This window comes from Neovison vison, chromosome 1 (genome assembly GCF_020171115.1).
Source record: "Neovison vison isolate M4711 chromosome 1, ASM_NN_V1, whole genome shotgun sequence".
Taxonomy (NCBI): domain Eukaryota; kingdom Metazoa; phylum Chordata; class Mammalia; order Carnivora; family Mustelidae; genus Neogale; species Neogale vison.
In genome coordinates, this window is record NC_058091.1 from 251,905,860 (window position 1) to 251,917,477 (window position 11,618).

The window sequence follows — 11,618 nt, forward strand, 5'->3', positions numbered from 1 at the left end:
AATTTCAGTTCATACATTACAGGTGTTATTCTCTGCTAGAAAAGCAGAGGTTTCCCACACAGTGCACTTTTTCCAGGGAAATAGGATTTTAAACTTTGCTTCTTCACATACATTTTGTCTTTTATATTTGGATTCTACTGCCAACTAACAGTTTTTTTTCTTTCTCTTTCTTTGTCCTTCCCTCCCTTCTGCCCTCCCTCTCCCCCACCCTCCCTCTTCCTTGTTTCCTCTCCCTCTCTCCCTCCCTTCCTTACTCTTTCCCTCCCTCCCTCCCCTCCCTTCCTTCTTTTTTTGTTGAAAGTATTGACTCGGAGACAAAAAGAGGCCAAGAGCAAGAGTGACAGTGGGACAATTGCCCAGACGTCCCTAGACATTGACAAGTAAGTAGGTATGCTGTGTTCTCGGAGCTCTTTTGACATATTATGGCTTATACTGAATAAAGAGATCCATTCCTCTCCTACCGTGGTTTTCCTTGGCCTTCCAATCACTCCATTGCTTTGATGTCTGAATTTATTCTTTTATTCCCAATTTCTGTTAGTGTAGATGGCCTCTGTATCTTTTTATTCCTAATTTATGTCAGTGTAGATGGCCTCTGTATGTTTAATAACCCTAAAAAAGTCCTGCCACCCATTCCATTTGTACATTGCTCTTAGATTTCTATTTTCTTTGAATTTGTGTATTGGTGTTTGGTACTTTTGGGAAGCAGTGAGCTATTTTGCGAAGTAATGGTACAGAAGTTGAGTTGCAAAATGTTGAGCAATATAGGTGACTTCCTTGGGTTGTGGGTTGCAGCTTGACTAAGAAACAAAGTACATTCTATGGGATGATTGGGTATAAGTGACACCTCCTGAAAGTAAAGACACTACCAATAATACATTACAGTAGTAGTCATTAGGCAGAAATATTTATCTTTGAAATTGATTTTAGATCTGAAATTTCAGGGCTGCTTTCTCTAATTCAGTTGAGCAGAGCTGATCACTTGTTCCTTTTGGAATCCTGTCATGTGGACATTCCTCTAGGACTATATTCATCCTACCATATTGCAGTAATTTTTTTTTTCGTTTTTGATATTTCAGTCTTCCTGGATAGGCTGTGAATTATTTGAAGGCACATACTTGCCTTCATTCATGTTTATATCCTCAGCGTCTAATAAAATGCATCTCAGACAGCAGTTAACAGTAATAGCTGTTTGTCTAACACCTAATATTATGTACCAGTCACTGTGCTAAGTGTATGATTTACTTCGTAGCTCTCACAATAGCTGATAAGATAGTTTTTCTTTCTTTCTTTCTTTCTTTTTTTAAGTAGATAAATCGGAGGGAAATTATAAGTAACTGGTTAAGATCATGCTACCAGAACTGGCAAAGCCCACATGACTCAAAAACTTAAGCTCCTTGCACAGTCCTGCTGTCTCTCATATAGTAGGGGGTTAATATATGATTTTTGCATTAATTCATAAGTTTTTAAAGGTACACTGGTCTAGCTTTTCTCATAAGGCAATTTTTTGCTCCTATTTTTAAAGACCTCCAGAGTAAGTTTCCGTAGAGCTAATTCAGATCACTCTTGCTGTATAGTAACTGACTAGTAAAGGCCAGAAAGAGTCTAAAATAGCAAGCTTTGGAAAGTTGTCTTTAGCTTCTTAAAACTAAGATGATCTTAAGAATCAAGCAGACCTGGCTTCTGATATTTATTAACTAATAAGACCTTGGGGTGAAAAGTACCTTCTTAATAGGGCAAAAGAATTAATTGAGAAATTGTGTTCAAAGGGCGTTATACCAGTTCTTTGCTACAGAAAAAATAGTTAATGATTGTTCATTTCCTTCCTTTGTCCCCAGTGATTCTGTTTTCACTGATGCCCAATAAACCTTACTTCAAGGACACAGTTTCCTCTCTTTCTACAGATTATACTGTTATAAAAAGATAAAAATAGCTGTGTATATGAAATTACACAAAAGACTCTAGCAGAACTACATGGTTTTGCTAACTTCCTAGTTGATGTTGCAGGTTGTAGAATTAGGGAAGTCAGCATACAGACTTGATTTACTAATCAGACAAGTTCATCCACCCTGGTAAAAATGTCATCTTGATTTAATGCACTTGGTGTTCCTTTTTCTGTCTAAATCTTAACTTCCCTTTGAAAAAAACTATTACACTTAATTTCAGAAGAGTTTGACAGAATATTTTATGTCTGAAGAGCAATCAGCATTGTTTGAGATAGTTAGAAGAACTGATTTCATTACCATCCCACTGCTGCAACAGCAGGGTACAGAGAAACAGCCAGGGAAAACCGCTAATCACTCAGTCCTTTTGATTGGCGTCGGCTAAGTTTTATTGGCGATCCTGCTGAGCGAATCTGCATTGGTTGACATGTCTCCTCCACAGAATAACGTAAAAACACAATTGAGACAGAATAACATAAAAACACAATTTAAGACTTATTCAGGAGCCCAGAGGCAAAAACAAATCTTAAAACTGCTTTTTCCCCCTTTCTTCTGATTGGCTAGGAATGAGAAGTGTTATCTCTGTAAATCCCTGGTCCCATTCAGAGAGTACCAGAGTCATGTGGACTCCTGTCTCCAGCTTGCAAGGGGTGACCAAGGAGGTGAACCTGAAGAGAGTGGGAAGGTATGCTCAGTTATGGAGGAGAAGCAGAAGCAGCGGCTGAGGAATCCAAAGGTGTGTATGGAATGCTTTAGGAAATTCTCCAAAGTTCTGTTCTATGCTTTTTTCCCTTCCTCCTTACTTTTCTATGTATCTAGAAATAATATTTTGTTTTAAAATTATATTTTCTTTTAATATATCCTCACTGTAGGAAATATAGGAAATTTTTTAAAAAGCATAAAGAATCAGGGAAAATTATCACCCACAATTGAGCTACTTAGAGATAACTGTTAGTATTTTGGCCTATTTTCTTTTATTTTCTATGCATTTTTAATGTAGTTGAGACCATATGTGTATATATATATCTGTGTGTATACGTGTGTGTGTGAGTGTGTGTGTGTAAACTTTATAGCATAAATACATTCCTGGGTGTCTTTTTTTTTTTTTTTTTTTTTTTTAGATTTTATTTATTTGACAGAGAGCACAAGTAGGCAGAGTGACAGGCAAAGGGAGATTCAGAAGCAGGCTCTCTGCCAAGCAGGGAGCCTGATGTGGGGGTCGATCCCAGGACCCTGGGATCATGACCTGAGCCAAAGACAGCTGCTTAACCTACTGATCCACCCAAGTGCCCCACTGGGTTTATTTTCAAACTGTTTTTGGCTCAGTGGGTTAAGCCGCTGCCTTCGGCTCAGGTCGTGATCTCGACGTCCTGGGATCGAGTCCCACATCGGGCTCTCTGCTCAGCCCGGAGCCTGCTTCCTCCTCTCTCTCTCTGTCTGCCTCTCTGCCTACTTGTGATCTCTCTCTGTCAAATAAATAAATAAAATATTTAAAAAAAAATTACTCTTAATGTTTATATTGCTTAACCACTCATATTAATCGGACATTCAGGTTCTTTCTAATTCTTTGTATTATAAGATTGTATTTGAACCATTAATCTGTGTACCACTGACTATTTCTTAGATTTCCTAAAGTGGAACTCATGTAAACATTTTAAAATCTGTTGAAATGTACCACCAAATTCCTTTCCAGAAAGGATATCCAGTCATACCCCCACTGCCAGGAACATATTTGAGATCAACTCTATTTAGCACCTTGTGTGCCTGGTCTTAGGAAGCTGTGAGGTCTGGCCCCTGGTATGGGGAAGATGAATGTGCTTTCTGGGCTTTGCAATTAGAGATCAGGAAGATCAAGTCTTGGCTTAGAGATCAGAGATGAAGCAGCAGCTCCATATGCTAGGCTTACTCACTTAGCAATCACTGCACACTAAGATGGATAAGCCATTATCTGTCATGACAAAAGAAAGGGACCCTGGTATGAATGGGGTGATGTGATTGGGAGTTGTGGCTTATAGGTAAGTGCCTGTATCATAGAGCCAGTTGGCTCTTCTGGCATCACTACTTCAAGAAGCTACCCTAAACTGTTATTTTCTATTTTAAAATCTCTCCAAATCTATCATAGGTCAGTGGTTACTGTTCTTTAATATCTTTGTGGAATAATCTGCCTTGACTCTGGTTATCCATTCTTGGATAATATTCTTGGCATAAAGATATATTCTGTTCATCATGACAGTTTGTGTTTTTACTTGTATACCCTCATTTATTAGAAAGCAAAAGACTTTCCTAGAGCTATGTCCTACATTCCTTCTCTCCTGGAGATAGGTGTGATCTGGGCTAAGGAAGGTTGTATTTTAGATTCTCTGCTATGAGATAATCCTTTGATCTGTTTTTCTCTATTATAGGAAAAAAATCGCAGTGAAGGCCGGCTCCTCAGTCTCTTGGAACAGTCTGAGCACAGGACTGCAGGTGAAGACCCCAGAACCAGTTTTCTGGGCTTATGTCATAGGCCTTCCAGTAAAAATGGCTACTGCCAACTCACTATTTGTTGGAGTTATGTGGATTTACATTTGGCCCATTAGCCAGACTTTGAGACTCATTTTAGTTTCCCTTAACTAAGGAACAGGACTTCCTGTTATGGGAAAAAAAATTTCCAAATCAACAGGGGAATGACACAGCCCCAAATACCTTCCAAAGGAACAGACTTGGGAAACTAGACATGCAGATATTTCTGCCTTCTCCTGTTGTTTTGTGCATCATTTGTTACTTGTCCCAGCCTGCATTCCAGAGGGATTGTAGGAAGTAATTTTGTCTCTTTGTGACTAGTATTTAGGGAGCAGTAGAGTGGATTGGTTATGAGCATTGCATAAAGTTAGCAATACCAACTTCATAGATTTTAAGGATTATATCTAGTAAAGTTCCAAACATACTCCCTGGCATAAATAGGCTCTTGATAAATGTTAGCTGCTATTATTATTGTTATTAGTTGCTGTTGTTAAATTTCACTAGATGCAAATGGAAGAGGAGCTTTTGCTTAAGCCTGGTGAAATTGCTTACCTTCTCATTCTAACAGTTCATTCCCACTAAGCAAATCTTTTTTGCCTTCTGATGACTATAAAAAGTCAGCCTCTCCAAGCCCTATAGCCTGCTGCTTCTAGATCAGCATGTTGTGAATCTCTGCAGGTGGCAGATTTCTCTTGGCAACTCCTTGTTCCTCAAGTCCAGATTTGAAGTAGATTATTCAGAGGTTGTTCATTCAAAAGTGTTCACCTTGATACTTCTGCAGCTGAGCCTGTTGGATGCTAATACTCATATTTTATGGGCTTGGGGATGGGGATCTGAGCTACTTGTTTAAGACTGATGAAAAACAGTGCCCAGAACACAGAAAGCACATGAGCAGTGAGAAGTGGTATGATTACAACACTATTAACACTATTACTTTTTCTCTCTTATAGATGCAGAAATAAAGACCAAGTCTTCAGAGACAGCAGGCTTCAGGTGAATTGGGGTATACACTGAAGTATGGCTGTCAGTAGTTCTAGAAAAGTACAGGCCTTGTCCTGGGTCCTGTGTATAGTGTGATATTCAAACTATTGAAGGTAGAAATCACCATGGAACTGTGTGACCTCTGTGTGTGCTACCTTCCCCCCATATCTAGGCTAAGAATTGGATGGCTAGTTCAGTTTCATGGCGTTAAAACAGGCAGAACAAAAGCTGTGATTTATTCTTTTCTCCTAACCCTGATCTTCTGACCTAGATTTCAAGATTTTTTTAATTAAAAAAAATGGAATTTGGTAAAAAAAAATAATTTAAAAAAAAAGTTTGGGAATTTAGGTCTGACTTCTCATTCTCTCAGTATCTCACTGTGTGACTACCCAATGTCCTTATCTGTGAAAGGGGAATGATAATACCTACCTGGTTGGATTATTACAAAGATTATATGAACTAATAATGTATGTAGAAGCCTCTGGTATAATGCATGACACATACTTAGTGCTTATTAGTAGGTGTATATTGAATTCTGAATTTTTCCCCCTTCTCTTTAGGGTGCCCTCACCAAGGATGGAAGAGGCAGGCTGCAGCAAAGAGATGCAGAGTTCCATTGCACATCTCGACTTAAATGAGTCTCCCATCAAGTCTTTTGTTTCCATTTCAGAAGCCACAGATTGCTTAGTGGACTTTAAAAAGCAACTTACCGTCCGGCCAGGTAGCCGGACACGGACCAAAGCAGGCAGAGGAAGAAGGAGAAAACCCTGAATTTCTAGGGTCCAGACATTGACAAAACCATTAGCAGTAGGGGTGGGCCATGGTCATTAAGTTTTAGTGGCCCCTGTTTCATTGTTGAGCAAGTTTTGGCCCTGCAGATTTCATCACCAGCATCCACTCAGCATTCTTGTTTTGATGTTTTCTATAAGCTATACGATTGTGTATAGTATTCTGTTTTATAACAGTCTGGATTCACTTATAGTTAAAAGAAAATTTAAATATATTTATGTTTGTATGAAATCTTATTTCAATAAGATGGAGATCTTCCATTTTTCCCCTCTGTGTTGCAGGTTTTGGGGTGGGAATATTTAAATTGAGGAGCTAAATTACATGTTTCCAAATTAATGCCATTACTGGTCTTTGACATACTGCCTAAAATCACTGAATGTGTAGGGCATATTTCTGAGCACGGTTACTCCCTTGACCTTTTCTGACTTTGACATACTGCCTAAATTCACTGAATGTATAGTGCCCATTTCTGAGCACAGTTACTCCCTTGACCTTTTCTGACATCACTGTGGAAAGTGCCAAGGCATCAAATCCTGCTTCTTATTTTGCTATCCCTATCATTCAGCAACCTGTTACTTCATCTTGCTGCTTCACCTAGTTAACAATTCTCAGCCAGAGCATAGGACCTTTGAGGGGTATCTCCTGCCATTCTTACCAGGAATTTGTAAGTGAATGCTCTGTTACTAATTCCTGTGCAATTATTTTTCTTCCTAGATTAACCAGTGGGGATACCAGGCATATTCATCTATTAAAGCCAAGATTAGTTCTCTTGCTGTCAAAGGTCATAGCAGTACCAGTACCAGGAGATAACATCTCTATTTCAGTATGTTACTGGTAGAGGAGTGCACATACTTGACCACATTGCCCAGGAGCTTTCAGTGCATAACAAGATGTGGTCTATCTGCAGTGTACTTGCAGACTTCAAAGATGAGAGGATGTCGAACAGCAGAAGCAACTACCTGAATGAGATGACCAAACAAGGATATTAAGAAAGCTAGCTTTGGCCCAAGCTGATTTGAAGATGTAATAAAAGTTTGTGGGAGGTGGCTGCTGACCAGGAAAGGATCCTGGGACAGGATAAATAGGGATATCACTCAGACTCTACTAACTTCTGATTCATCAAATTCAAAGTTACCTTTTTCTTTATTTTAAGGTGAAAATGAGATAGGTATTAGACTGGGGAGAGGGGTTCAGAGAGATAGCTAAGATGGAAAGCACCAAATGATCCTTTAAGATACTTTTTTTTAAAATATTTTTTTTATTTATTTGAGAGAGAGACCGAGATAGAGCATGAGCAGGGAGGGGAGGAAGAAGGAGGCTCTCTGCTGAGCAGGTAGCCCGATGCCCCAGGATCATGAACCAAGCTGAAGGCAGACACTTAACCAACTGAGCCACCCAGATGCCCCTAAGATACTTTTCTTGCCTATTCCATTGCACACAAGCTTTTTGAGTTAAAAGAAGGCCAGATGGCAGGCTCCTGATTTTTTCCATGTTCCGGTGTTGCATGACACTGACATTGTGGCCAGCATCACATAAAGAACAGGTGTTATTTTTTTTGAGGAACTACTATGGTTTGGGTAATGTATGTACTTACATTTAATCCTCACAGCAACCCTGTGAGATAGGTAGTATCCTCTCTAATTTTCAGGTGAGGAAACAAAGAAAGGCTCAGGGGAATAAATAAAGCCTCTTTTGGTCCATGGCAATGAGATCACAGTACCCCTCATATTCAGTCCTAAAGAAAATGCTTTATTTTGGCTCTAGTATTGATTATTTTCCTGTCTTCCTTCTAACCAAAAAGTAGTTTATCTGTCCCATCAACTTAATTCTCACTAGTCTCTCTCATTAAATGGCAGTTTATTGGAGGTAGAACATTATAAATGGGATGGTATGTTTATCTCTTTGCCTGAAGAGAAGAAAAGGAAAAGGCTGATTCTAGAAAGTGCATTTTTTTAGCTTATAATTGGGCAGTCTCTCTAGAACATGGCTTCGATAAAGGCTGTTTGTTTTATTCTCCGTGTGCCTGTGGTCCTGTGGGAGGGGCATTAGTGAGACAATGAAGAGACAAAAAGTCAGCGGAAAGAGTATCATGTCAGCCTGAGACTGAAATCCTGCTTCTGACATGGGTTAATCCCTCTGAGACTTAGTTTCCTTGTCCATAAAATGGGGAAATCATACTTAGAGAGTTCTAAGGATTAAGCTAATGGGTATAAAGGCACAGTATCTGTCACATGAAGAAGATGAGTAAGTGGCAGCAGTTATGAATATGATGCTAGTTTTGTATGTCATAAGTAGTGTTTGGGTGAGGGATAAAAAAGCCAGAAAGAGATGGGGAGCAGATGGAAGAGGAAACCATTCTTAGAGGAGTGAGCCTTTGACTGCATTAGCTTCATCGACTACCAGCCTTCCACAACAATTTTGGGTCCTGGGCATTTAGAGCTCACCTAGGACCCTTAGATTTGGGGTTGTTTTGTTGTGTTTTGGTTTTGCTTCTTCTGAAAGATGGGAAGCAGTTCTGCTGCTGTTGCCAACTCTTGAAGAGCTGGAAATCTCCATGAACTTCACGCTATTACCATAAATTGGGAAAGAGAAGAAGAGTTCTCTGTGTTAGGCATTGTGGTTGTGTAATTTCCTTTCATCCTTACAACAGCCTTCCAGCAGAGGCTGTGGCTTGTGCATTTCCCCTGGGTATTCACCATTCTATTACATACCCACAATGTCCTATTGCAAGAACTTGCAGCTCTCTGCCTTAGGACATCTCTAAACTTGTGTGTGGTCAGGCAGGGAGTGCCAGGACTGAGGCCCCTGAGGCAGTCTTCAGCCAGTGAAAAATGGAAGTTGGGGGTAAATATTTGAGCCTCCTTACCTCTTAGGTGGGTGCATTCTCCACCAGAATTCTAAGAGTTCCTTTGTGGGATTGAACCTTAATAGCTGCCAGCAGCAACTTAATTATATATGCACTATTGTTTTTTTTTTTTTTCCTTCCTACCTCACTTCCAACTACCCTGTCAGTACTTTCTTTTCTTTCTTTTTTTTTTTTTTTAAAGATTTTATTTATTTGTCAGAGAGAGAGAGGGAGAGAGAGCAAGCACAGGCAGACAGAATGGCAGGCAGAGACAGAGGGAGAAGCAGGCTCCCCGCCGAGCAAGGAGCCCGACGCGGGACTCGATCCCAGGACGCTGGGATCATGACCTGAGCCGAAAGCAGCCACTTAACCAACTGAGCCACCCAGGCGTCCCCTGTCAGTACTTTCTAGATCAGGGTTGGGACTAGGATGAGGGGCCTTCAGTCTAGGGTACTTAAGGGCAGAGTGGGTACTTAACGTGAAGGTAAGAAGGCCTCTATATTTTATAGCTAGGCACTTCACATGCATCACCCTAATCCTAGCCCTGGCCCGATTGCTTCCCAGTTAAGGTATTTGCATGCACATTAGGTCTGCCTCCAGGGAAACCCAAACTAAGACAAATCCTATGGAGAAATTAGTCTCTATGTTTTATGCTTGGAAAACTCTTGAGACCCAGAGACATGAATAGATTTGCCTAAAGTCATAAAGCTGGTAAATGGGATGGGATTTGAACCTAGGTGTGCTTGACACTAGAGCTGATGCTCTGTGTACCTCACTACTCACTACCTCTTACCTCCCACTTGAGTCCCAAAACTCAGTGGAAACTCTGTTTGGATGGGCTCATTCTCTCTACTCAAAGCACAGCAGTTTTGACCCCAAGCTGATTTAATAGAAATTGGGCTGAAGGGAAGGCAGGTAGTGGATGGTAGTACCAGTGGGAAGATAGAAGAATGTACAAACCGTACAAACTCAGAGTGGAAAGGTTGCTGAAGCCATATGCACCAGGAAGGCAGGAAGAGTTTATGTATTTCTTCTCAGTTACCAAAGCCCTGGACTATTGAAGTTGTGGTTCTTCAATTTAACAAAAATTAAACCGATATCTGTTACATGTCAGGTCTGGATCGTGGGTCCTGAAACTCCAAAGATGAACAAGAAATATTCTCTGGGAGCCCACCATATAACGGGGGAAGACAAACACATAAACAGATGTTTGTTTGTTTGTTTTTCTAAGTAAACTTTACAACCAGCACAGAGCCCAGTGCAAGGCTTGAACTCACAACCCTGAGATAAGACCTGAACTGAGATCAAGAGTCAGATGCTCAACTGAGCCACCCAGGTGCCCCTAAACAGATATTTTTAATAAACTGTTGTCAGTGCAATGATGTAAGCTAAACCAAGACACTGAGATCAATAGACCACACTCAGCCAGGGTCAGGGCCAAGAGGAACTCATCAGGGAAGTCTCCACAGCATTGGCAGTGACTGAAGTCTACTTTAAAGGGTAAGGAAAAACTAGGTGAAAAGGCTGGAGAGGACAAAGTGGGGGGGGTGGCTATTCCAGATAAATAAGCATGAACAAAGACTTACAGTAAGCAGCAGCTTGATGGGTGTAGAAGATCTACAAGGCATACCTGGGGTAAAAGGGTGTACAAGGAATGGTGGGGAACTTCTTGAGGGCTTGTGTCAGCTGTGAGAAGCCTGTGAATAGCTCAGAGGAGGGAGAGCCTGGCTTCTAGCCTAACCCTGGCTGCAACCCACCTTTCACTGACCACCAGTTCCCATTCCTTAGTTCCTTCTGGACAGCTGGAGATTGGTACTAAGGGGCTATGAAGGAGGCTTGTCAGGGTTTGTCCTTCTCCTTGTTGGTCAGTGCCATCTGGCATCTGAAGTGAACTGTTGGCCACTACTCCGCCTCTGCTACATCCAGGGTTGTCTTAGCTGCTCACAGAATTTAAGCCGAAGGCACTTCTACCCTCCATAGGGGCTGACACAGACCTTCCCTGACACTCTACCTAGGGACCCCTCTCCTGGGGAAATAGATACAGGACTTCCAGAAACATGGTTTAAAAAACCCTGGCATTACTTTTCAGGAACATATCCTTACTTTGGCCCAAAAGACTGTGGACTCTTGACTGTCAGCATGAATCACATTCAGTTCCATATTCTTTGCCAACTAGACAAAGCTGAGAGAGACTAGAGCCCCAGGCTAGGCAGGATATTATGTTATGGGTGTCCTCCCTACCCCCACCACCAATTTCCTGTCTTTCAGAGCCTGTATGTCTGATTGATACCCAGTGAAATGTGCAGCAGGTTTGATAATCTGGCATGTTTCTAGGCCAGTCATGCCAAAAATAATACAAGAGCCACTGTCCCTGGTCTCCATCCTGGTGTCATATGGAGGCCATGTTCTGTCTGCAGACAATGGTAGGGTTAACTGCTAATGAAGTAGCCCAAATTTTAAAATACCTGCTCACCAATTTCCCAGAAATGAAAATTAATACGGTATGTCGTCTCCTATTATGGTGGGTATCTTAGTCTCTAAGACTTCTATAACAAAATGCC

At 40.9% G+C, this 11,618-nt stretch overlaps 1 protein-coding gene across 4 annotated transcripts in view; it reads left to right on the forward strand.

The window, feature by feature from the left end:
• UIMC1 (ubiquitin interaction motif containing 1) overlaps window positions 1-6,426 on the forward strand; it is a 130,923-nt gene extending 124,497 nt beyond the window's left edge. For all 4 annotated transcript variants that reach the window (XM_044228860.1, XM_044228886.1, XM_044228869.1 and 1 more), the window contains 5 exons: window positions 302-380; window positions 2,505-2,676; window positions 4,343-4,406; window positions 5,393-5,435; window positions 5,984-6,426. In XM_044228860.1, coding sequence (XP_044084795.1) covers window positions 302-380; window positions 2,505-2,676; window positions 4,343-4,406; window positions 5,393-5,435; window positions 5,984-6,194 — 569 coding nt within the window. In that variant the 3' untranslated portion in view covers window positions 6,195-6,426. The remainder of the gene's footprint in view (window positions 1-301; window positions 381-2,504; window positions 2,677-4,342; window positions 4,407-5,392; window positions 5,436-5,983) is intronic.
• The last annotated feature ends 5,192 nt before the right edge of the window (window positions 6,427-11,618 follow it).